Genomic DNA, 27,401 nt, shown 5'->3' with positions numbered 1-27,401 from the left:
ACATCTACCAATTTCTGCCAAAGTCTTTACACAACTCACCAAGTGCCTAGTAAACCACTGTTTTCCAGTGGGAGAAAAGGTGGACTGTAATTAACAGATGAAGCCATTAGTTGTTCAAATGCTTGTTTAATAATACAATCAATCTATGATTTAAAAGCATTTTCACATTGTAAGAACTGCTTAGCTGAACTGTATATGCTTCTATTCACTTACAGCTCATTATGAGCTGCAGGATTAATTCCATTTAATTGCCAGAAGAACTGATGTGCAGTCTTAAGAAACATTTGAAGGTAACTAAGCAAATATACTCCTAGCTGTTCCATTATGGAAGTCCAAGGAGGAAGCTGTGACAACAGACCATCTTCTTCTTTTATGAGGTCCAAGTTACCTGTTGATTGTAGCTACTTTGAGCAGTTACTTCATAACTAGATGCGAAGTACGCCTTAGATTGAGGATTTGGTCACTGGAAGGAGGAGACAGCCCGCAGTGCTGCCTTACAAATTTCTGCTATGCCATATATCACAGCAGTAAAGGATTGCTTTCCCACACCTCCAAGGATGATGAGTACACACACACACAAAGTCTAGAAAGGTAAGACACTTTATTGAATTTGATAAATTAAGAAAGACTACGTACTGGACTTATATATCACGGATATTTGTAAACAGAGACACTGGGTCCTCTCCATGGAAATCCTGATAATGTTCAGCAAGAAATCATTTTCCCCAGCGCTGTTCACAGGTTGCATAGTGACAGAGGGCAGAGAAAAAGTCTTCATAGCTGATGTTCACATGTGAAGGCAAAGAACTGGGAAAACATAATTGGAAAAGAAAAACTAAGTGTTTTAAATGTGGCCAATGTGATGTGTGCCCTAGATGACGCCGATACCATTGATCCCAAACTGTAACTTCAAATAATTTCTCTGTTTTGAAAAGTTCTTCATTAGTCATTCCTTAGGAGATTGCTTAGAAGCCACAGGCAATTCCAGAAACACGAAAAGTTAACAGAAGAAAAGAAGATGGTGGAGAAAGGTCACCATAATAACTAGGGTTCCAAGCGACAGAGTCACTAAGGCCCAATGGCCACCCAAACTGGAATTCTTCATAATTTCACTTTTATAGCTTTTCTTAGCTAAAGTATTATTTAAAACAATACTGGCAATAAAATTATATCAGTTCTTTAGACCGTCTATCTGTCTCCTACTGGGTTGATGCCAAGTGAAAAGATTACCCTTGCTTCCTTGATACCACGTTACCAAAGGAAGATAATGGATAACATTCTAATTTCTGATTTCATAAACAGCTATTACTTCACATTTGACGTTATTTAACCTGCATATTTTTATTTCTCAGCAGATTTCAATTTAAACAATTTTTCCACAAAGCTCACAGTAACAACTCAACATTCAAAGCTATAATAAAAATATATTACCTTGGGATTCCACAGGGAGAAGTTATTCCTTGGTACTAAATTAGACCCACCCTAGCAACCTAGGATGCACCTTTGACTGAGCTAAGTTGGTAATTTAGCAAGCTTTCTAATTGCACAGAACATGTCTAGTATGTTTAGGGAAGGCAGTAAATTTTATGTACTGCCCACAGCAAGTATTTTTCCACCTGGTCCTTCAAAGTCTTCACACTAGTAAATTGTGCCCATATTCAGCTATCCATTTATGAAATGTGCAATTCAGTTTATGCTTCAGGGAGTTGGTTCTAGCCAACTGAAAAACACAGCCACTTCCCTTCTCACTACAACATCCTATTCTATCCCCTCCAGCAGCACATAAGGGAGAGAGGACCCTGGGAAACAATGTGGCACTAAGAGTATTGGTAGAAGGGTGGCAAGAAGAGTATTGGCAGAAATCTCTCTTCTCTCTGCTCCTCCATAACTGGAGCAAGACCTGGTCAAAGAATGAAGGGGTGCTTTTTTGCTATTTTCCCAACACACTGCTGCCCCAAATCAATCCTTTAAGGAACAGCAATTGAAGAACATGGAGATAGTAGTTATTCTAGGTCATTAACTAACCGGAATACAAGAATATAATCTTAGGTGCACATTAGAACATAGAACTAGGATCCCTAACACTTTTATGTTACCTTTTTATATAGACTAAACAGCAGCATATTTTCCCCTTCCTTCCGTATCTGTCTATTATGTCCTGAAGCATTTACTATAGATACAAAAGCAACATTTTCTGCCTGTGCACCTCCACCTCTCCAACCAGGGCAGAAATTGTCTATGATTCCTTCTGCAGGATGCCAATGCATGCCATAGAGTCCTTTGAAATGCTGCTTCCGTGGGGTGACCTTAATGCCCCCTTAATGCTCTATAACACTAAATACGTTTTTGGTCATCAATATCTGCCACCACCTGTTCAGCTACATGTGAATCTAGGGGTACAAACAAATATCCATAGTGGCCCCACACATTTTTTGCATTTGTGTAAAAGTTGGCAGACTACATCTCATTGATGAAGAAATCATCAAATTATCTTTAAATAAAACATTTGGAATTTCCACTGTACAGAGAATGAAAGGAAGAACAGACGACACTTTCATTAACACAACTATAGATACTCGTGTTCGTAATACAAGTCTACAGCCAATTCAAAGAACAATATTTTTTAATTGCAATATATTAGGCACTGTCCACTCACATGATCTCTGTCACTCTGATGTGCCAAGGAAGGAATCCTAATATGCTGTCCACAGGACCAAACTTCAGTATTAAGTCAGGGTCAGGAAAGCCTTTAGTACCTATACAAGGAGTAATAAGTTTGGTTTGTATAACTAAGACCCACTTAGTTCAGTAGAGGTTTAGCTCATTTCACCATAATATGTAACACACATTTGCAGACAGATGATACAAAGAAATTTTACAGGCCTCGAGGATGATGGCTTGGATCCCACCCAGAATTTCCATAGGCAAGGGGGGTGATTTTTGCCAATTTCCTTCTTCTATAGGAGACATGGGATTCCAACCCCACTAGCAATTCCTGGTGGTCCCCTGCTCCCAAGGAGCTTTGGGGGGGGCATTTCTTGTGCATGTAAAAGTTCTAGGCAAGATCCAAACCAATATTAACATTTTACAATTAACACTGTGTATCAGTTTTCCTTGCATAGCAATGAAAGCTGTAGTAGTTCTTCGCATTTCTCTCTTTCAAAGGAAAGGAGGTGTAAGCAGTAGAACTGAAGGTAGCCATGTAGCCCTTGTAATAATTGCATTGAAATCTGAACACATTTACTTGAGAGTAGTACTACCAACCTCAACAGATATTATTGCAAGCATGTACACTTATTCGGACCGTGCTTGATTTGCAATGCTATTTCACTTTTAATTGTACTATAAGTTTCCTGATTGAACCAAGTACAAAGCGAAGCATATACACAGATGGAAACTTCATTGACATTTTTCTTAACAGTAGCTGCCACAACCTAAGTAATAAGATACTGTTTTAGATTGGAGGCATTATTATTTTTGTAGTAGCAGCCTTTTCCAGAAAGCCTACACCCATTTGTTCAATTTCCCTCCATAGTGACGTAAAGCTTCCTTGAATCACAGCATATTGGACTACCAACATATAAGGCGTTAAAAAAAAAAAAAACACGCTGGAAACCATGGCTATAACTACTGCATGAGAAATTCTTTAAGATGACTGGGATTGTCATTGCTAACCAGCCATAGGTTGCAGTCACTACCGACCCTTCCTTACCCTGACTTATATTACAGTGCTTGAGAAGGTGCAGAAAAGAGCAACCAAAATGATTAGGGGACTAGAGCAACTGCCCTATGAGGGGCGGTTAAAACAATTAGGGATGTTTAGCTTGGAAAGATGGCGGCTAAGGGGACACACAATAGAGGTCTATAAAATTATGCATGATTTGGAGAGAGTGGACAGGGAGAAGCTTTTCTCTCTCATAATACTAGAACGTGGGGTCATCTGCTGAAGCTGGAGGGTGAGAGATTCAAAACTGATAAAAGGAAGTATTTCTTCATGCAATGCATAGTTAAATTGTGGAACTCCCTGCCCCAGGATGTGGTGATGGCTACCAACTTTAAGAGGGGAGTGGACATGTTCATGGAGGAGAGGGGTATTCATGGCTACTAGTTAAAATGGATAGTAGTCATGATGCATACCTATTCTCTGCAGGATCAGAGGAGCATGCCCATGCTATGAGGTGCTGTGGAGCAAGGCAGGATAAATGCTGCTGCAGTCGTCTTGTTTGTGGGCTTCCTAGAGGCACCTGGTTGGCCACTGTGTGAACAGACTGCTGGACTTGATGGGCCTTGGTCTGATCTAGCATGGCTTTTCTTATGTTCTTATGACTTGGGGAAGAACTCACACCAAGCTTCAGAACCATAAAGAATCCTGTTTCCTAGTTCTTCAAGTCACCAAGATGAAACAAACAAGCCCTTTTCTATGTCCTGCTTTGTACTGAAGCATTTGCTAGGTTAGATGTGCCTCCCAGATCACCAGAGGAAGACATTTTTGTAGACCCCTGAGTGTTTATCACCCAAAAAACAGAAGCTGCCATCTTCAAGCTGTAGCTAGAGATTTGAACTCTAGAGGTAACAGGCTACTTACTTACTGTAATGATACTGTTCATATGGCCAATTCTCTCTCTCTCCCCCCCCTCCCCTCCCCCCTTGGATGAATATCAATCCAGATATCCCGTCTCCTGCTTATAAATTTCCTGTTCATGAATGGTTCTCATCGCAAACAATACTGGCCTTTGATTGGATTCTCAGATGTTACTGATATGCATATCGACTTCTGATGAATGATGTGTTGACACACAATTGGATAGTATTGTGTATGCCAGCACTTGCAATATATGTTTGGTAGGCCTTTATGTCAATATATATATATGTCAATATATATATATATATAATGTTTAACTAAACATGCTATTATTTTTGATACCTTCAGTAAATTAACAGTTTTTAAATAATCTAAGGCATTGTAAGTAATCTAATAAAATTGGAGCACACCCTCCTCAAACTGTCAAGTACAAATTATTGTTTTCAAATTACTTTAAAAATTTACAAGTCTACACTATTCACAAAACTACTTCTCTTATGGCACTTACATGTGGGGGACCTTCAAGGACTTACAGGGGTCATCTCATTTTCCCCTCCCCTATTATTTCTTTTCATTTCCCTGAAAGCCTTCATAGGTCTCTCTCTTTGCTTGTGCCCTTCTCTCCTTCCCACCCACCAGCCAACCTACCTTTATCTGTTCCCATCTTCAGTTTAATCCCCCCATTAAAAATAACAACAGGATATCAGGCTTTTCTGAAAACCTGGGGCTTTTTCATGTGAGCAGAAAAATCTAGTCTGGTCATGGCTCCAATCTACAGATTTCGTATCCACAGATTTGGCCATACTGAGAATTAGATATATTGATGATTTTAACAATTACTACTGCTATAAAAGTGCAGTCTACCTATTGACAGTATTTAAAAAATCTAAATCTTTCAAGCTACATTTTGGAGGTCTTACAGTTTTTCTAAAGCTACATTTCAGCTATCAAAAATTTCTATGCCGATTGTTTCATCCAATTTTTCTTCAGTAATTTTGTGCATTGCAAAAATTATAAATAACGTCAATGTCTTCATATATTTGGATGACATTTGTACACAGTGTGCTCGGAAAGTCTAGTAGTTGTAGATGAATTTGCCTCACAGATATTATTTCTGTGTATGACATTCCATACACTTCTCCCATGTAGAGTACTCATCACACACAGGCTTGCTTTATTACAAAGGCAAATACATGACAGGCGCACAAAAAGGTCTGTGGGAAACAAGTCTCATGAATGCCATTCAACTTTACCAAAAAGAAAAGTGTAAATTCAACATTGGGAATAATTATCATTTAAATAGTGCTTTCAATGTTCAAAGCACTTCACACATCTCATCGTGCAATCTGCACAATATCCTGTGAAGCTGGCCAGAGGCCATGCCCATATTGCAGATCGGGGGGGGGGGGGAGAGGGAGAGAGGCAGGCAGGCATGACTGTGGCCACCTAGTGAGTTGGTGGCTGAGATGCTGTTTGAATGGGTGACCTCACAGATCACTCTTTTTGCTACCTCACATACACAATTTCTTATGAATTCCAAAACCAGAAATAAGTGCTTGCTTTGAAAACTATTGATACTGGACTGACCACTTTTCCTTCTACCGGTAGCTGTCCTTTTGAGTAGATAGATGCGCTCTGTATGGGGCTGCTCTTAAATACAGCCAAGTTACAACTGATGTAAAAATGCCTGACTGCCTTTTAGTAGGACCTGGATTATTTTAATACACTTTTACTATCTTCCAACTTGCTTCTCAGTTCAATTCAAAGTGCTGGTTCTTTATCTATAAAGACATCTATAAGCTGTATACCTGAATCACCATCTCTTCCTGTATGAGCCCATTCACCAATTTATCTCAGCTCAGCACGCCTTCCTTATAGTACCCTCCACTTAGCAGTTTTGTACAGCTTCTGCTAGGGCTTGTGCCTTCTTTGTTGCAGCTCCTGTCTTATTTTATTACATTTCTACCCTGCTCTCCCCAACCCAAAGGTCGGGCTCAGAGCGGCTCCAGACCACTTATAGAATGGTCTGCTGGAAAGAGTCCATAACACACCCACATTGGTATTCTTCATCAGGCTTGTTTAAGGTTGTCTTGTATGGTTTTTGAGTGCATTTGGGACTGCATACTTCTGCAGTTTCTGTCAGGTCACTTCATTGCTTTTCACAGCGCATTTTAGTATGTTTGTTGCCTGTTAATTTGAGTATGGTATCTTGAACATTGTAACGGTGGAACACATGTTATAAAATGAGCAAAACAAATCACTCCCACAGCATACTTACTACTTAGTAAGTTGTCCAAGACATTCACGTCCAGATCTGTGCATTTTCTTTGCTGTTGTGCTACTAAATGGCAAAATTTCTGAGCTGCTCTTACTATATCCGTCTTTCCATCCTCTGGAGACAGCACTTTTAATGTAGGTTGGCAATTTAAAACTGTAATAAAATATTTCAGTGACATTAAACCTCAGATGGAAAATGGCATCAGTGCTTGAAAAGCCAGCTCCCGCCCCCCATAAGTGAATGATGAATAACGCTGCATTTTTCTACCCCTTCGTTTTCTTCTCCAATTGCCCAATATGTCTCAATCAGCATTTGGAATTCATCTTACAAAAAATTAATTTTGCATATATGCTCAAGACAATATTTGCTGAGTGTGCCACATCTCAGCAAAGTCCAAATAACATTCATCATGTCATAGTGTAAATGTATGCATAATTTCAGAGACCTGAGCATACACCTAGAAATCAACTTGATCTTTTGTGTTCATGGAGATGCCATTCATTCCCACTGAAAGATCAACGGGAATGAATGCCAGCTCTTCACATCAGTATAAAGCCAAAATAAAAATCCAAAGCTGTTTTACCTTGATCTGTTTTGTCTTGATTTGCAAATTCTACTGTATATTTGGAACAGTCAAGGTTTAACAATTCCTGTTGCTGCTTTAGGATTTCATCCATCAGTCTTGAATTATTTCTCTTGAAAATACCTGGGCAGGGAGAGCAAATGGAAGACAGAAGGGTATACATGTCAGCTCACTATTCTTTTTGAGGAGATCGATGGTTGATCTTAACTCTGGCTGCAGAAATTATTTGACAGGAACTGACACAAACAATACCTTTTCTAGAACTAAGGAAGTCTGGACTTGTTAGATATTTTGAATTGCTTGGAAGAAGTGTGGATAAAAATGAACCCAAAGTCCACATAATGAATCCACAGCAAATCCACAGATTCTACAACTTGGGGAACTTAAAGTAGTGATTCAGACATTACATGATAATTGTCAAGTGTTTCTTAGGAAACCTACCTTCAGATCCACTTAATTATTTACTTACACAATTTATACCCTGCCTTTCTTCCCTCATCAGGGACACCAAGGTGGCTAACAAATCAAAAACATATAATAAAAATATCTTAAAAACCATTAAAACCAAACAAAAACACATGATTCAAATAATTAAAAGTTAAAATACATATACAATACACTAAAATATAAGGTAAAGGTCCCCTGTGCAAGCATCGGGTCATTCCTGACCCATGGGGTGACGTCACATCCCGACGTTTACTAGGCAGACTTTGTTTATGGGGTGGTTTGCCAGTGCCTTCCCCAGTCATCTTCCCTTTACCCCCAGCAAACTGGGTACTCATTTGACCGACCTCGGAAGGATGGAAGGCTGAGTCAACCTTGAGCCGGCTACCTGAAACCAACTTCCATTGGGATCGAACTCAGGTCGTTAGCAGAGCTTTTGACTGCAGTACTGCAGCTTTACCACTCTGCGCCACGGGGCTCTTACACTAAAATGCACACACACAATACCAGCAATTAAAAACAGAGCAGGAAAATAGGATCACCAAGGTAACACTAGACAAAACAAAAAAGTCTTCACTCACTGATGAAAGACAGCAAAAAAGGGGGACAGTAGGAATTCCCCTGGGGAGAAAGTTCCAGAGTTTTGAAGGAGACCCACTTTCAGGTTGCTACCCATCTAATCTCAGAAGAAGAGCTGGTTTTTATGTGCCAGTTTTCTCTACATTTTTTAAGAAGAATCAAGCCGGCTTACAATCTCCTTCCCTTCCTCTCCCCACAACAGAGGCTGAGAGCTCGAAGAGAACTGTGACTAGCCCAAGGTCACCGAGCTGGCTTCTTGTGTAGGGGTGGGGAATCAAACCCGGTTCTCCAGATTAGAGTCCACCCCTCTGAAAAACTACACCATGCTGGCTCTCTTGGCAGGGAGCAGGGCTCCGGAAGATAATTGTAGTGGTCAGGTATGTTTGTAAGGGAGTAGGTGGTCCTTCAGGTATGCTGGCTCTAAACCATGTGGGACACCTTAAACATCCACACCTTGAAATGTGCCTGGAAAAAAGTTTGAAACCAGTGTAGATGGGCCAAGAGTGGGGAGATATGGTCCCTACAACCCACTTCAGTTAACACCTTGATTGAAGCATTCCGTACCAATTGAAGTTTCTGAAAACTTTTCAAGTGCAGCCCCACGTAGAGTGTATTGCAGTAATCTAATCTAGATATAACCAGGGCATGTGCCACAATGGCCTCAGCTGGCTAACCAGTCAAAGCTGATGAAAAGTGCTCCCGGCCACAGCTGCCACCTGCTTACGCAATTTTAGGCCTGCACCCAAGTGCACCCTCCAAGCTGAAGACCAAGGGGAGTGCAACCCCCCCCCCATCTAGAACAGGTAACACCTTAAATCCTGGGTCAGACCTTCCACTCCCTATTAACACTTTTGTGCTGTTGAGATTAAACTTCATTTTATTAGCCCACGTCAACTCCAAAACTACCTCCAGGCACTGGATCAGGTTTCTACAGCCTCTCTGGGATTGGCTGGAATGCAAGACAGAGATGAGTGTCATCTGCATATAGATAACAACCCAGCCCAAGTCTCCAGATGACCTTACCCAGCAGTTTCATATACATGTTGAAAGACAAATAGGATTAGATAGATACTTGTGGGCCACAAGTCAAAGGGCTGCGCATTACTCCCTCAGCACCATCTTCTGAAGATAGGAGGACCATGAACACCACAAAATAGTGCCTCCCAATCTCAGCCCAGAAAGGTGGTCCAGAAGGATACCATAATCAAAAGTATGGAAAGGCACTGACAGGTCCAGGACAATGGACAAAATCGTACTCCCTCTGTCCATCTCCCACAGCAGGTCATCAACCAGGGTGACCAAGGCTGTTCCAGTCCCACAACCAGGCCAGAAACCAGTTTGAAAAGGATCAAAAGTGCCTTCAGATTAAGAAAGGGGGGTGAAGGGTCCACCTTCAAAAGGCCAGCCCAATGCAGACTAACCATAACTATACAAGTATAGACAGGTTGTTGCGAAACATTTCAGTGGATACCACATACTTCACATTAAACTCTGCAATACTGTCATTCCAGCAATTTTTATACCATAAACAGTCTTCACAGTAACCTTGTGGTACATAAAACTCAAGAAACCAAGACAAGTTAATTTTGTAGCAAACAGCAATCCTGGCCATGATCCACAGAATTCACTTCAGCATACCCAAAAGCCTGCATAAAGACAGCTGGAATTCTTACTGTGCATATGTGATTAGTGCCCTAATCCATCCCAAAGTAGAAATCTTGTCTCAAAAAAAATGTATATGTGTAGCACATTAAGATACAATGAAAAGAAAAATCAAACATATGCTATTCATATGGAGTTTGCTCTGTGAATCTTTGGATTATGACCACAGTGAAGTATTCATAAAATATCCTAAACAGAATTAAGCAGGAAGACAATTTTAGAAAGGGAATAAGGTTGTAGGTTTAATTGTCTGAAAAATTTAGCCCCCTCCCCAGCATTGTTCACTAGATTATTACACTGCCTTTAATTCAGTGATCTCAAATCAAGTAATCCACTTTATTAGTGTTATCATATTGCTATTATGTTATGTATAATCCTGTTTTATTGTATGTATTTACTTGTATTTTATTACATTGCTTGTTAATCTACTTTGAGTCTCACTGCGCAAGATAGATGTCAAATTAAAATTAAGCAGGCAAGGCAAACATTGTTACTATTAGAAAGAGAGCAAGTAACTAAAGCTAAAAAAACCTATGAACAGAATTTCACATAATTTGAAAATATGAATAATCAAAGATCTAGAAGGTTCCTTTTAGTAGGCTACTTCATTCATGTGTGTATGCGTGTAAAGTGCCATCAAGTCACAACCGATTTACGGCAAGCCAGTAGTTTTCAAGGCAAGAGACTAACAGAGGTTTGCCATTGCCCACCTCTGCATAGCGACCCTGCTATTCCTTCACGCTCTCCCATCCAAGCACTAACCAGGGCCAACCCTGCTTAGCTTCTGAGATCTGACAAGATCAGGCTAGCCTGGGCCATCCAGGTCAGGGGACTTCATGCCTAGTAAGGTTTTTTCCCTTTTAAACATTTCAAACAGCTTTAGAAACCCCTTTGGTTTCAGAGTCTAGAGGAGTGTACCACATGGTAGGCTAAAGTGCTGTTTGATGCTCATTAGCTACCTTGGGTGTGCAGAACTAGAAACTTATTTTTTTAAACCCAGCCACTATCTGCAATACTTCTAACAATTCCCCAAAGTTTGCCTTTATGCTAACTAAGAGTTAAAAGTTTTGATGTCCACCAGAAAAACAGGTCTGCACTGTTATATAAACGAAGTTAGTGAACACCACTCTTGTTAAGTCTAACCTTTATTTAAGAAAAACAAAGCAAAAACAGCACACTAGCTGCTTGTTTGAACCAGTAACAAGACTGCAGAGGTGACTTTGCAAAGTAAGATGTCGCAACATCAATCCTCCACCAGAATTCAGCAAGTATTATTAATTTGTTTCCAGTCAAACACAAATAGGACCTAATCTACAAAGCATACCTGACAGTGTGTTGCTCCATATTGCTAAGCAGGAATGACATGGTGCTTACAAGACATAATACTACCTGCCGCCTTTGAGTTTGAAACTGGACCCCAATTTAAAGCAAGGCAAATACAGTTGGTGCAAGTTTTCTATATTTAATATATGGTGCTCTCTTGAGACTCAAACTTGATTTTCTGTAAACTACAAAGAACAATACACTTGCTGCCCTTGTTCTCCCATATGTGTCTTCAAGTTGATTGTTAGCTTTCATATCTTCTCAAAATACATATTTTGGGTCTATCTGGTTTCTACAGTTTAAGTCCTTCTAAAACATTAATACTTGTAACAACTGTTAAATAACTGTTCCAATTCTTTTATTTTCATCCATTTCAACTTATTCTATAGGTCCCCCTGTATAAAGTCTTAGCCTGAATCCCAAACCTTATTCCATATGACCTTTAAATATTGTAAATAAATGTTAAATTTATAGTCTGCCTTTCTCACTTGAACTCAAGGCTGATTATGATCCTATTACTATGATCATTATTTTTATATATTTTATTAAGATCTATGTTAAGAGCTTACCTTCTGCCTCTCCTGTAGGGTTACTAACATTTGTGCATCTGAACTACCTACATTCAAAGACTCTGTTCTTCCAAAAAGCTTTGTTAACTGTGTAGATGTAAAGGCCAACAAACTTTAAATTTCCTTAACAGGGCACAGCAATTTTGACGAGTCCCCCCTCCTGTGTTGCAGCCCACCAAATGCCTTAAAAATTTATTCTTAGAGCAGTAGACTCTCAAGAACAGCAGAGTGTTGGGGGGTTGGGAGGAAGAGTATTGAAAAATAGCACTCCCTTAAGAAAACGTAAGAATTCCTAAATTTTCACAATGTAGCTCGATACAGTCCCATGGCTAATGTTTCTGTCACTGAGTTCATCCAGTAAGCTACTTCTATAAACAGTCATTAAAATGTGATCATATTGTTGAAGAAAACAATTTTTTTAAAGAGATCTATTGCACTCTCTTTCCGTTTTTGCATTTAAGTCCTTGTAGAAGCTAAGCAGGGTCAGCCCTGGTTAGTATTTGGATGGGAGACCACCAAGGAATACCAGGGTTGCTGTGCAGAGGAAGGCACTGGCAAACCACCTCTGCTAGTCTCTTGCCATGAAAACGCCAAGAAGGGGTCGCCATAAGTCGGCTGCGACTTGATGGCACTTTACACACACACATAGTGTAGTGAGTAAAGTGTCAGACTAGGATCTGGGAAATCTAGGTACAAATCCCCAGTCTGCCAAGGAAGCGTCCTGGGTGAGTGTGGGCCAGTCACACACACTCAGCCTCAACCCTGGCAAGTATTTGAATGGGAGACCTCCAAAAAGTACCAGGGGCATGACGCAGAGGCAGGCAATGGCAAACCACCTCTGAACTCTCTTGCCTTGAAAACCCTTTGGCAGGGGTATCAACCATAAGGCCCGGAGGCCGGATTCAGCCCTTGAGAGCTCTTATCTGGCCCGCAAGCCAGCCTAGCCAGCCAGCTTCACACACACTCTTGATCTGGGCTGGCCAGGCATGGCCCGACCAAGTGGTATTTATGTCATATCTGGCCCTCGTAACAATTGCATTTGACACGCTTGCCCTACGGGGTCGCCATAAGTCAGCTCTGACTTGACAGTAATACACTCTCTCTCACACACACACTTACACATTAAAAATAAATAATATCACCACAGTTCTATCTGTCTATCACTGCTCATACAGCTATAGCCTTGAGCAGAAAATAAAGGAATTAAAATGCCTTATTTAGTGTTGTTCTTTTGGTATTTAATTATTGCCCCTATAGATTTTGCCACAGACAGAGTAACAGAATCATTTGTATCTGATAATGGTCTCGTCACCTGCACCTTCGTACTGCCAGATGCCACATTGGACATTTCCATATTTTTAAATAAAGGAGTAATTAAACCAGCCCTCAGCTCATTAAATATAGGACAATCCATGATCATAAGTTCATTAATGGCCATATTCCTCGAAGATTCTAATTTTTCACTTGTGTCTTTCTATTTGCCTCAGTTTTGTTTCAATGGTTTTCGCTATTTTCCTTTCAGTCCACTAACCCTTTTTCCTATTGCATCTAATCCTTGATTTACATTTTGTCTTATGTAAACTGTTGCTCATTCATAAAAACCCTAAAAAATGCTTATGTTGATTTAGAAAAGTGCTTTCCATGTTTACAATATTTATATCCTGTACTCTCAATTCATTGAGTTGCCAGGATGGCCAGTTAAGATCAATTAAAAGATTAGGCATGTAAGTCACCATAAAAGGGTAAAGAAAGAAACCAAAAATAATGCAGTCAAAAAAGTAGAATTTAAGAAAACGTCTGGGTGAAGGAGTGTATCGTTACATGAAATTTACCAGATACCATGCCAGGCAAAAAGCTGCAGGGAGAACATTTCAAAGTCGAACCACTACGATGAAAGAGAAAGCCAAGTTCACACACTTACCTCACTTCAGAAGGCAATGTTAAGCAGGGCCCTTGATAGGAAGGCAATGATGGGCCTAAGCAGTTTAGGACTTTAAAAGGTAAAAACCAGCAGTTTTAATTAGCCCAGAAGCAGATCAGAAGCCAGTGGAGCTCTTTAATACTGCTGGTGTATGTTCCCTCAAAGTGGTGCCAGTAACAGAGCATTCCTGACCTTTAAGGGCGAAAGCCCTTAGGAAGCCAGGAAGGCGCTGTGCTGGCATTGGGGCCCTCCATGCCGGCGTCCGGGCTACTTAAGCTCCCATAAGTGGCCCCAATGCTGGCGGGGAAAGCTGGACACTGGTTGCCACTGCAGCAGTAGCACCCCGCCAGCATCCCACCAGTGTAAAGGCCCTTGCCGGTGTCCCAGGCTGCCATTAGGTTGTCTCAGGCTGTCCCCATTCACCCTGGGTACGCTGGCAAAATGTGACACACACAAAAGCCTTTTTTGTCTTTCGGCAGCCGTGGAATGGCTTCGGAGGTGGTGCGGCAGCGCCTCCTCCCCACCGTTCCCAGCCGCCACCAGATCAGGAATGGGCTGATCTGCATCCTGATCTGCTGCATCCTGTACTAGTGGAAGACCTGGAGTTTCTTCAAAAGGCTGTCGGCCACCTACCTCGCTTCAGACGAGCACCCAGAGTAATGCACATAAAGTGTACTGCAGTCACGTTTAGCATTCTCCGGAATCATAATATAGAGATGAAAAATAGCATCTCTCTTAAATTAACAAAAAAGCCACCTATCAGTTTAGGATGTTCAATCCAGTATAGCTTTTGATTTCATATATACTTGGAAGTAATTTTTTGTAAACTGCATACATTACCCTGAATTAATTGCATCAGCCAAATTAAATAGTACATTAATATGGACTGAACTATTCAAAATAAGTTACAGCATACAGAGTCAGGTATTGCTCCAAAAAAGCTACAGCAACATCCAGTCATTACACAGTTCAACTGCACTTATTACATTGCTCACCATAAGTTGCACACACAGGTAAAATCAAGTAGCTGAATAAAGACTGCACTTGTCATTTTTGGGTTTAGCCAAATATTTCAAATTCTTTTTCTTTGGAAGTCTAATAATTGTTGTTTTAGTCTATGGACGGTTCTTAGACCAAATACAAGGTGATAATAAACAATGAGCTAAGCATCAAATTTCATTAAAGAGAGAAAGCTGTTTTCATAGTAGGAATACAAAATAACTTGGATCCACTGGTAATTTCCACTGATGGCAGAGGTTGGATCTGGAATAAAATGGCAATTGCTTTAGATTCCCCCTTCCTTCAGCAGACTCCCCATATTTCACCCCCTATCCCCCAAGAGCAGCATTTTGCAAAGATCAGGGACCTGCAGTGAGAGAGGGGAGCCAGAAAAGTTCCATTCTGCTTTGAAAATTTAGTCTCGTTTCAACCCAAGGAATTTCTGCCAGCAGAATGCAACTTTCTCCCCTTCCATTGCTGTTTGTTTGCAAGAAAATGTTTTTATACAATTTGATCATTTTAAAAGGCATCCTGTTAAACAGAGAGTCCGCTTGGAATGTTGAGTAAACATATTTGTGTAAACTTCAATATAAGAAGAATACATAAGCAAACAGACAGATCCTAAATCCAGACTACCATTCCTGGAATCCAGAGAAGATTTCAGTGTTCTCTCAACAGGGTATCCTCAAACCAATGCCATAATCCCACATCAGCACAGAAACATCTGTGTGGTTCCCTGAAAGAAGTTCAAAATGGCTATATAAAAAGTTACTAGATTCAGAACACGAGCTGCAGATACAAACCATCTGCACAGTTTTCTTAAGTCTTCAAGGGAGGGACTGTCCTGAACTAGCTAGTCTTGTCCAGAGAACTTAAGAACTTCAATACAAACTGAACTCTTTGTTTACACATGAACCCAGCCCCTGGCCAAATCACTTCAATGTTTTGGGTTGAAGGTAGATTTTAATGCCATGCCAAACAGTTATACCTGCACTGCAGCCTATGTTAGACAGTCCTGGTAAAGTCACATCTTAGTAGATAAACTGATATAGTTCTACTTGCGGCTGCTTCTGTGCCTGGATCAGAAATAAAATCTTCACTGAAGAAGAATGCATGCCACCCCCCACCCCCATGGTTGGGTTACTGAGGTTATTGTCTAGCATATAATTACTCAGTTTGGCCCCTCTCTGTATGCACCATTTAAATGACCTATAGGAGGGATGCATTATCTATAACAGTGGTTCCCAAAGTGGGCATTACCATCCCCTGGGGGGCGGTGGGATTGCCTAGGGGGGCACTAAGAGGCAACGGGGCAGCAGGGGGGGCACTAGAGGTGGGACCCTTCAGCTGAGTTGTTCACTAATTTACAATAGATCAAGCTATGGCACCATGCTGGCAAAATTGGTGGATTTTTTCCCCCAGACTTTGAAGAGCTGGTACCACTGGATCAAGTTCATCAGTTTTGCTGAATAAATTTCAACTAAAAAGTTTTAATTTGATTTTGAATAATGTGCAATTAATTGTTACTGTTTTGAAATTTTTATTGTTATTATCGTCTTTAGTGCATCATGCAAGCCCCTATTTTGAACAATGCTTTTTATAGGATAGGGAGGCTCTGGGGTTGAGTTTGTGGATCCAAGGGGGAAGTGGCCCGAAAGGTTTGGGAATCACTGATCTAGAAGAACACACATGAGCAAGACTACACCAGTTAGTGCAGTCTGGCTGCTTCTCCTTTTAGTTTCCAATATGGATGTTGTGTTCCAGGAATATTGTAGTCAAACAAGCCCTGAGATGAATCATTTAAAGTTTAAAAACGACATTTTAACAGATGCATAAGGGGGAAGGGGGGGGAGAAACTCTCATGATACAGTCCGAGAATGCACATGACTGAATTTATCCACATCTAGACATTTCAGCAGCCATTCATGACTGCTGAACAATGCTGCCATAAAGAAGCAAAAAGACACTTAACTAGCAAGTCTGATCTCAAAATAAGAACTTTCTTTTAATAATCTGCACAGAGGCAGCTTTGTCTAACTCCCCAACCCCATTTTGCTGCCATATACAGTTTGCTGACATTAGGGAAGGGAACTTGTCCCAAGCAAGTGCCATACTTGTCTCCTCTCCCCCTCTTGAGAGCCAGTGTGGATGTTGTAGTTAAGCAGCAGACTCTAATATGGAGAACATGATTTAATTCCCCACTCCTCTGTATGATGCTTGCTGGGTGACCTTGGGCCAGTTACAGTTCTCTCAGAACTTTCTCAGCCCCACCTACCTCACAAGGTGCCTGTTGTGGGGAGAGGAAAGGATTGTGAGAAAAGTGGTGTACAAAAACTAACTCTTCTCTTTCTTCTTCTTGTAATTGGGAATGTGGAGCACACCGCTCATTTTTCTGAGAACTCCTACAATTATTTCTTCAGAATTTTACTTTAACAATGTGGTCAGAAACTACATCCAGCTGTGATCCATTTCTCTCCTTTCCACAAGGCACACGGAATGGGAAACACCATTCAGTAAGATTCCAACTGCATTTCTCTATCAGGGACAGGTTGAACACTTGCATTCTCTTTGCAAGTACAATGACTGCCTTGTCAGCCTATAGGAGTCGCAGTGTGGAAGTGCTGGTTCGGTATGTCAGCATGGTGCTGCTCAGAGCTGCCATTTGTTATGCCTACAGAATGGGAGCTAGAGCCTGTTGCTGCCACTACAGAGCACAGTGCCACCAATCCTGATGATGAAAGAAGAGAGGCCCAGTGCAATTGTTCTGCTTCCATTTTATCCTCACAACAACCCTGCGAGGGAGGTTAGGCTGATAATGAGACTGGCCCAAGGTCACCCAGCAAGCTTCTATGGCAGAGTGGAGATTTGAACCTGGGTCTCCCAGTTCCTAATCCAATACTCTAACCAAATCAAATCATTGTTTTGAATGTTCAACTCCACTGTTCATCTGTTTGAACATGTTTGTAGATCTAGTCTTTTATTCTGTGAACAATCACACACTACTTTTCCACAACTGCTTTCCTTCCCATGGTTGCTGCTACCTGCAATTAAAGACAGATTGTTAAAACAACACTTCGCTGCTGCAAAGTGAGCAAACTCACCCTTCCTCTGCCTAAGGTCCTCTGCTCAAAATACTAATCCAATATTGATTTCTGCCCCTTCCCTCATGGTTTTGTATTTTTAAAAAAGCTATAATGAACCAACCCTCTGCCAACATTTAAAAAGAAAATTATCTTGCTTTTTTACAGTTTGAAACAGTTCTAAGTTGCTTTATATAGAATCCTTGTTATGTAAACTCATCTATTGTATTACAGAAAAAGCGGAGGTAGTTTTTAGATCATTAGTCAGGGAGAAGGCAGATACTATAAGGGCTAGAAACAGGGAATTTCTGACCAGTTACATAGTTCTAAATCAGTATTTCATGTACATGATTGACAGAGTAGAAAGACCTGGCTATTCAAGAGAATACCTATATTTGATGTAATTTTGACTGAGGCATTTAGTTTCTACCATAAGATAAGGTATCTTGCTGTAGAAGGGATGTAAAATTGTACTTGTATTAGTTACAGTTCAGTGTTTAAATGTCCATGTATGTTTTTCTGTTTGCTGATTTTTCTTATAGATTTTTTCATTTTCTGCTGCCAGGCCACATTTACAGTGGGCAAAATAAAAGGCATTTCAGTTGCAAAGAAGTCCAAAGTGTGCTCCAATATTACTTCTGAACAGTAAGTATTTCTAAAAGGTAATATCTGAAGACAAACACAAATTCTGTGTGATGCCTTTTATTAGTACCAGCCGAAGTGATACAAAACAGTATGCAAGCTTTCAAGTTCTCTAGGATTCTTCATTAAGCTTAAGATCATGACCCAAGCCTGATTAAGGCTGCAATCCTGAAGGGGGGAGTGTGATGCTCCTTAGGAGCCGGCATGACCCCGCAGTGGCATAAGTGCCCATTTAACATGGGATAAGGGGCACCTACGCCATCACGGGTGGCATCCATGCTGGCGCTGGGATACAGTGGCTCGGGGTTCAGGCATCAATGCTGCCTCCTAGCAGCGTTCCCATGACACAAGTCCCCACGTCAGCATCTTGGGAGGTGTTCCTGGGGCATAGCTACCTTTAGGTAGTTTCCTAACCCCCTTTGTCCTGGGAAACCCCTTCTTGCAGCGGTAAGGCTACGCCATCTTTTTGAGTGGCACAATCCCACTGATTTTTGGGTTTATTATTTTCCTTTTTTGCGGCTGGGAAACCTCTGAAGAGGCAGCGCGGCCGTGCCACTCCCGACTGCAGTGGATCTAACCCCCACCCCCCGCCCAGGACTGGGCTACCTGAGTTTTGGAGAACCTGAAAGCTTACATACTGCTCTGTGTCATTTTGCAAGAGATTTGTGGTACCAGCCACCATCTGGACAGGACACAAAATAAACAGAAACAGTTTTGAAGCTACTACTCAATTTGAGAAAGCAAAGACATGTAAAACGAAGTCCAACATGTCTATACAAACAGATGGCCTAGTACAAAAGAGTTACAACTAAAAACTATAAAAAGGTTTTTAAAAAATCATTACTACACCTATTTTTATTTTACGTTGTTCACTTCAAACACCAAGTAAATGAAATAAAAGATGTATTCTGGACTTCTCATTTTGTCTTGGGGAGGGCCGCAAAAACTCTTGGGCCAGCCCTGAATAGAAGAGGAAAACAATGTAAGCAGCTTTGGGTCTTCACTGAGGAGAAGCTGATAAAATATATTATAAATGACTGAAACTTGGGAGCAGGCCATCAACTGAACTTGTGAATAAGCATGCATCCTTGACACCCTTTTCCTTGCAATGTATAGGATGACTACAACAAATAATACAGATGAATAGAATTGAGTTTATATATTGACTTTACTCAACTACAATTTGTTGTAAGGCTGAACCTTCTAAAGAGATCATGCTTTGTTTTTTTAAAAAATCATGCTCGAGTACAGCTGAGAGGCAGGATCTGTACATCTCTGCGCAGCTTCCTAGAACCTGAAACACTTGTGCTTGGCTTTTAAGGTATTCAGTCTGTGGAAAACACTTCCCTTTGCCATACAATTCCAGTGATTCACTTCTAAATTTGACAAAACACCAGCGTGTTAATAACATGCTTGTATCCTTAACCAAACAAAATAAAGTTTAGCCTACACAGAATTGCATCATTTGCTGGTGCTCCAGATTAATTATAATATATTAAAAAGAATACTACAATGTATGCTGAAAATGAAAAAAAAAAGGTAGCGAAGTAGTGGCAATACAGCAGTCCCCCCTCCAATTTTTCCTATTAATTAATTCCGCTACAGAGAAACAGTTTTACATGGGATCCTACTGCTGTTACTTCCAGTTTTCTGTAATTCATTATATCAGATAAATATTGATGTAAAGAAAAAAAAATACACCAAAAAAAATCTATGAATTGTTTGAGAAGCACTCATTATACTCTTATGGAAACAAATTCCTTGATCTCAGCTACAAAACACATATAGTGTTGACTAGCTGAGTTTAGGTGTGATGCACAGGTGTTTCTTGTTACGCAACTCTTACAGAACCTCTTTAGCGAAAACAATTTGACCAGATTCTTTCAGGTATAGAGCTGTGGTAAATAATGGGGAAAGCAGAACTAGATTTGTTTTGTTCATTACTGACCCAGGAATTAAGAACAGATGAAAACAATCAATTTCATGAGACACGTGAAAGGAAAAAAATATACTCTTAAATGATTTTGAACTAGACAGTTGCCTAGTGTTTCTCATATGTAACCAAATATCACTGGGTGGGTTTAAGTGCAATTATATATTGTTCAAACTGACATAGTAAAACAGTGCAATTCTGGCTATTGTTCTGTCCATTTTAGATATATTATGGCATCATCAGAATTTCTCAGTCATTTGCTGAAGGTACAGTAGAGTACCAGACAGGGCCATTGTATTGATAACATTCTGTAACAGTGTGATACTACCCACCCCAAGAAAAAATGCTCAGTAGGAATCACACTGATTAATAGGGTTACCATGAGTCAGAAGCGACTTGACAGCACTTAACACACACAGGAATCACAACCCATCTGCTGCTTTGTTTGCAAGAGATGTACAGAGGCGGCTGTGACTAAGGCGAGGTTGAACAGGGCAAGGTGGCACTGAGCCCTTGCAAACAGAGCCAAGGTTGAGCAACTGGTCCCCATGACTGTATCTGCAACACGTATCAATCACCTGTTGCAAATATTGTTATGTTCAGGAGAATACATATTTCATTCAAGCTACTAAAATTTTGATGTTACTTTTAAAACGGGTGGGGAACCTTTTTCCCACCAAGGGCCATTTGGATATTTATAACATTATTCGCGGGCCATACAACATTATCAGCTTAAAAATTAGCCAATACGTTTCTCCACGGCCCGGGTGGGAAAGGGTTAAAAGTTTCTTGGGCGGTCCTAGCAGCTCCATAGCTAACGACTCTAAGGTTCCTTTTCTCGGCAAAACAAACTCATATCCGCCTTGAATAGAGGCTATTCCTGTCCGTGGGAGGGGGCGGATCGCCAGTCTCCGATCCTTCTGAGCTAGAGATCTGCCAGGACCCACGAAGGGCCAGACCAAATGATTTTGCGGGCCTTAAATGTCCCCCAGGCCTGACGTTCCCCACCCCTGTTTTAAAAGAAAAATAACAGAGTTCTATATAAACATTTATCAGTTTATACAGAGGGAAAGATTTAGAGCTTCATACTCTCAAAATGTTTTTGTTTGGGTACAAAGAATGATGAGATCTCTTCTCTCAAATAAATCCACAGCATCCCTGTATATATGAACATTCAGCAGAAAAAGACACAGAAATCTGACAGTGAGCCATTGCTATCTACTGTTGCTCTATTCTAGCCATTCAAGATCAACAGCAGCAGAACTAGCAGCAGGCAATAACTGGCTGACACAGAACTGAGACGGTAAAGTGTTTCTAAAGCACCCTTTAAATATCCAAAATACTCATTTAAATATTCATTTGCCATTGTTTACAAACAATATGATGTGCATTGGAGACCACAAACCAATGGTCTGTGAGGGACTGAGTGGGGGTCCTTAACATGACCAAAGTTCCTGGAAGATCTGTTTGGATTGCAAAGACATTTTAAATAGATAAATAATAGCAGGGATTGAGATTTGGGTTGAGAGCAGGGGGGGTTGCCCCTTGCTTTTACATCAGCTTTTCAGCCTTTGAAGCAATCTAATGTTCTGAGGAAAATACAAATAACATATCTTCATTTTACAAAAGTTATAGCTTGCTTTTCTGCATAAGGGCCACCAAGTGTGAGATTCATGCCCTGTGGGTCTTGGCAGAGATGTTCTACCAGGCCTATAGTTGAGGACAGCAATGGTAATACATCTTTAAATTGGCCTCCCTTCCTCTTTTTAACTTCCCTCTTTCTCTCCAGTCTCCTTGTCCCTTCCTCCACCTTCTCTTCCCCTTCCCCCTTGCCTCTCCCCTTGTTTTCCTTTCCTTTATACTTCTGTCTCCACCTCCTTGAAATGCACAGCATCAATCGGGACTAGCAGTAGAAAAGAGTAGGAGTCCAGTAGCACCTTAAAGACTAACAACATTTCTGGCAGGGTATGAGCTTTCTTAAGCCACAGCTCACTTCTTCAGATTCAGCTAGAATGTGATTCTACCTAGCCTTAAGTACAGACGAGTGAAACTGTTGGCCCACCTCTTGTTATCTGGGATTACGGCTACCTGTAGAAACCTCCTCCCCAATGGAAAAATAGTTGATGGCACCATCTGTATGGAAATGTAGTAAAATCGGTCCCATTTTAAATTATATTATAAATTTTGTATTTACTATGTATATAGGTATGACATTAGCCACCCAGAGGCAGGGTGTAAATAATATTCATTATTACTATTATGTTTTACCTTATTGGGATAAACACAGTTTACAGAGACCATTTGAGATCAGAAAATCAACACATGATGATAGGATTAAGTGCTCCCTTCCCATTCATAGGTTTCACTTTCTCTCATCTAATTTGACACTATGCTTAAGGTAAGAAGTCCACAGAAACACTAGGGTTGTGAGGTCCCTCTTTGCCACTGGCAGGAGGTTTTTGGGGCACAGCCTGAGGAGGGTGGGGTTTGGGGAGGGGAGGGAGTCCAATTGCTAAAGCGGCCATTTTCTCCAGGTGAACGGATCTCTATCAACTTAAGATCAGTTCTAATAGCAGGAGATCTCCAGCTAGTACCTGGAGGTTGGCAACCCTAAGAAACACTGAAGGCACTATTTACAATTATTCACCCCAAGATGCTATAAAGAGACTCACACAGGATAAATACAGTTACTCGATTTGAGATTCCACGCCTTACTTATTCAGTCTAGGCTACCCTATATTACAATCCATGCTTTAAAGACTTTTAAGCACTTCCCAAGTGCTTAAGTGGGGCCAGCAGCCCCTAGATGTCCTTACCAACACGGCAGCGGAAAGGGAAGCAGACGGAGGAAGAGGGTCACACATGAAGCTGCCTTCTACTGAACCAGACCATTGATCCATCAAAGTCAGTATTGTCTGCTCAGACCGGTTCTCCAGGATCACAGGCAGAGAAGGGCCTTTCACATCACCTACTCGCCTAGTTGATATTGAGACTGGGAAGGGGAGTCATGAAGGAGCTAGAAAAGATTCTGAAGTGTAAGGATGTGTCACTGGCCACCAAGATCAGGTTAATTCATGCCATTGTATTCCCTGAAGAGAATTCACAGTGGGTAGCCGTGTTAGTCTGCCTGCAGTAGTAGAAAAGGGCAAGAGTCCAGTAGCACCTTAAAGACTAACAAGAATATTTTCTGGTAGGGTATGAGCTTTCACATTTACATACTGTTAACATTTACATACTAATGCTTGTCTGAATTCACTCTACTTAAAGACAGATGGATTCACATTCTAGCTGTATCTGAAGAAGTGAGCTGTGGCTCACGAAAGCTCATACCCTACCAGAAAATGTTCTTGTTAGTCTTTAAGGTGCTACTGGACTCTTGCCCTTTTCTACTATTGTATTCCCTGTTACTATGTATGGGTGTGAGAGCTGGACAAAGAAGAAAGCTGATAGGAAGAAAGTAGATTCCTTTGAAATGTGGTCTTGGAGGAGAGTGTTACGGATACCCTGGTCCGCCAAAAAAACAAATCAGTGGGTTCTAGATCAAATCAAGCCTGAACTGACCCTAGAAGCTAAAATGACTAAACTGAGGCTGTCATATTTTGGCCACATTATGAGAAGGTAGGAGTCACTAGAAAAGACAGTCATGCTAGGAAAAGTTGAGGGCAGCAGGGAAAGAGGAAGACCCAACGAGAGATGGATGGACTCAATAAAGGAAGCCACAGCCTTCAATTTGCAAGATCTGAACAAGGCTGTCAAAGATAGGACATTTTGGAGGACTTTCATTCATAGTTCACAGCGGGTAGCCGTGTTTGTCATGTTAGGAAAAGTTGAGGGCAGCAGGGAAAGAGGAAGACCCAACGAGAGATGGATGGACTCAATAAAGGAAGCCGCAGCAGCCCTCAATTTGCAAGACCTGAGCAAGGCTGTCAAAGACAGGACATTTTGGAGGACTTAGGGCGAAAACGCACGGCCGCTTGAGCCTCCTTTCTTCCCTGTTCCAGCCAGGATCGAACGAACGGCCGTGCGTTCGATCCTGGCTGGATCCTGGCTGGAACAGGGAAGAAAGGAGGCTCAAGCGGCCATGCATTTTCGCCCTTTGATTCATAGGGTCGCCAGGAGTCGGAAGCGACTTGACGGCACTGAACACACACATACGCTCGCCTAGTCCCTTTGTGGCTCCCAACCTTTTTCTGACACCAGGGACCACTAGGACTTTTTTGTTCGGCGCAGGGGCCCCAAGGCTCAGACCAAAAATCCCCGAGAATCTGAAAATAAACGTCAGTTGTAGCCGTTAGTTAAACATTAACCTTAGAATAACATCCGAACACATATATTTTTATAACAGAGAACTCAATTGAAAAATATTAACGTATGACGGGTCTATAACTTTGTTTCGCGGACCTTAATTCCGTTCTCGCGGACCCCCGGGGGTCCACGGATCCCCGGTTGGGAACTACGCTACCTTTCCTTTTTCCTTTTACCCCTTAGAAGCTCCTTGATCCATTGATCTTGAGCAGCCTCTATCTAGTGTTGGAGGGATACAAGGACTGAAACAAATCTTGCCACTGACCATGTAGCTATGACAGCAGGTAGACTTCCACTGACTATGGAAGATCCACTGATTTAGCAATTTGTAATAATCTCTTTTCCTTTCTGTAAATGTATTGAAATGTATTTGGACAGCAAGGGAATAGCTTGTTGCTGGGCAGGATATCTCTGTGTGTCTGTGAGCTAGTAACTGGGGCAAGAGTCACGGAGGGTTACAGTAAACCATAACAAGAGCTGGATAGAACTGAACTGTACTGCGCCGCCTCTATGTCTGGAGTGTTGTCAGCGCTACCCTGAATGTTGATGGGTTGTCATATCTTGAATTTGGATCAATATCCCTCAGTATGATCGGGGCTCAGAGATTTCTGCCCATTAGGGCCTCTGAGTCGGCAGCTGCAAATAAACGGTGTTCTTGAAATAACGCTCCCAGGTCTCTCTCCCCCCCCCCCACGAACCCTTGTTTGCCATCTCATAGCCTCGGGGTCCCTGTCGCTTAGCGAACGACGCTCCCGCGGCGGCCGCCCCCCCGCTCCCAGGGCCTCCCTCCCTCCCCCCGGCCGGTGGGCAGCGGGCCCGCCCCCGTGGCCGACGCCCCTCACCGTCGTGGTCGTAGACGCTGACGTAGGAGATGCCCACCGCCATGCACCACACCACCAGGCTGGCCATGTCCGCGTAGCTGGGCTCCTCCTCGGTCACCACCAGGCCCACGTGGCCCGGCAGCTTCTGCAGGGCCTTCCCGTCCCGCCGCCACCGGCTCGGGTTGCTCAGCGCCTTCCGCCCCGCCGCCGCCGCCGCCGGCTTGTGGAAAGCGAAGAACTCCGTGGCGGCCGCCGGCACCAGCAGGGCCCGCGAGGCGGCGGCGGCCACCGAAGCCGCCCCGCGCCGCCAGCGGCCGAGCCGCGAGCCGCGACCCCCGAGCTGCTCCCGCAGCCAGGCCAGGAGCGCGCGCTGGGCGAAGAGCAGGCCGTGCAGGAAGCGCCATAGCGACTCCAACGCGCCGCTCATTGGAGAGGGCGGCGGCGGCGGGGCGACCGGAGGGAGGTTCAGCCGGAGCGGCGGCCGCGCACCATCTCGCTCCCGCAGCCCTCACTGGCCCGGTTTTATCGCCCCGGCAACCTCCTCGGGCGCCGCCATCGCCACAGCCGCGGTGACCTTTGCCCCCGGGCCCACGCGCGGCGCGCCCATTGGCCCCAACTCCGCCGCCTCGTGCCGTTTCCGGGCGGATGGAACGAATGACGTGGCCCCGGGGAGGAACCGCCTCCGACGGCCTTCTGAGTTCCCAGACGAGCCCGCGTTTTCCCTCACACGCAGCGCCATCTAGTGGGTGGGGTGGGCATTCCGCTGAAAAGCCGCGGACATAGAAGCAGCAAGCGGCTGTTTTGACAATTCAGATGGGGGAAATGTGCATCTAGAGAGCGGCAAATCCAAGGTAGAACCTCCCATGCATAAGCAGCCTGTAATTTGTACCTTGGATTTGCCGCTCTACAGATGCACATTTTCCCCCATCTGATTTCTCAAAATTCTGCAGGGGGGCTTATTTTTGAGTTATGAGAATTCAGATGGGGGAAATGTGCATCTAGAGCAGTGGTTCCCAACCTTTTTTTGACCAGGGACCACTAGGACTTTTTTGCTCGGGGCAGGGACCCCAAGGTTCAAAATAACAATTCCGAGATTTTGAAAATAAACTTTAATCATAACTGTTAGTTAAACATTAAACTTAGAATAATATTTGAATATATATATATATATATATTATAATAGAGAACGTTTAATTGAAAATATTAATTTATTATGGGTTTATAACTTTGTTTCGCGGGCCTTAATTTAGTTCTCGCGGACCCCTGGGGGTCCACGGACCCCTGTTTGGGAACCAGTGATCTAGAGAGTGGCAAATCCAAGGTAGAACCTCCCATGCATAAGCAGCCTGTAACTTGTACCTTAGATTTGCCGCTCTACAGATGCACATTTCCCCCATCTGAATTCTCAAAATTCTGCATGGGGGCTTATTTTTGAGTTTTGAGAATTCAGATGGGGGAAATGTGCATCTAGAGAGCAGCAAATCCAAGGTAGAACCTCCCATGCATAAGCAGCCTGTAATTTGTACCTTGGATTTGCCGCTCTACAGATGCACATTTTCCCCCATCTGATTTCTCAAAATTCTGCATGGGGGCTTATTTTTGAGTTATGAGAATTCAGATGGGGGAAATGTGCATCTAGAGCAGTGGTTCCCAACCTTTTTTTGACCAGGGACCACTAGG

General features: G+C 42.3%; 1 protein-coding gene across 1 annotated transcript; it reads right to left on the bottom strand.

Annotated features, from left to right (window-relative positions):
- Window positions 1-584: 584 nt before the first annotated feature.
- NUS1 (NUS1 dehydrodolichyl diphosphate synthase subunit) lies at window positions 585-26,148 on the bottom strand. The gene is made up of 5 exons (XM_056856337.1): window positions 25,743-26,148; window positions 7,444-7,566; window positions 6,861-7,013; window positions 2,657-2,756; window positions 585-807 (listed from the first exon to the last, which is right to left on the bottom strand). Exons 1-5 carry the CDS (start codon window positions 26,146-26,148, stop codon window positions 717-719), a joined length of 873 nt encoding a protein of 290 aa, XP_056712315.1. The 3' UTR covers window positions 585-716.
- Window positions 26,149-27,401: the final 1,253 nt, after the last annotated feature.

Source organism: Euleptes europaea, chromosome 10, assembly GCF_029931775.1.
Source record: "Euleptes europaea isolate rEulEur1 chromosome 10, rEulEur1.hap1, whole genome shotgun sequence".
Classification (NCBI taxonomy): domain Eukaryota; kingdom Metazoa; phylum Chordata; class Lepidosauria; order Squamata; family Sphaerodactylidae; genus Euleptes; species Euleptes europaea.
This window is presented reverse-complemented; position numbering and strand designations above follow the sequence as displayed.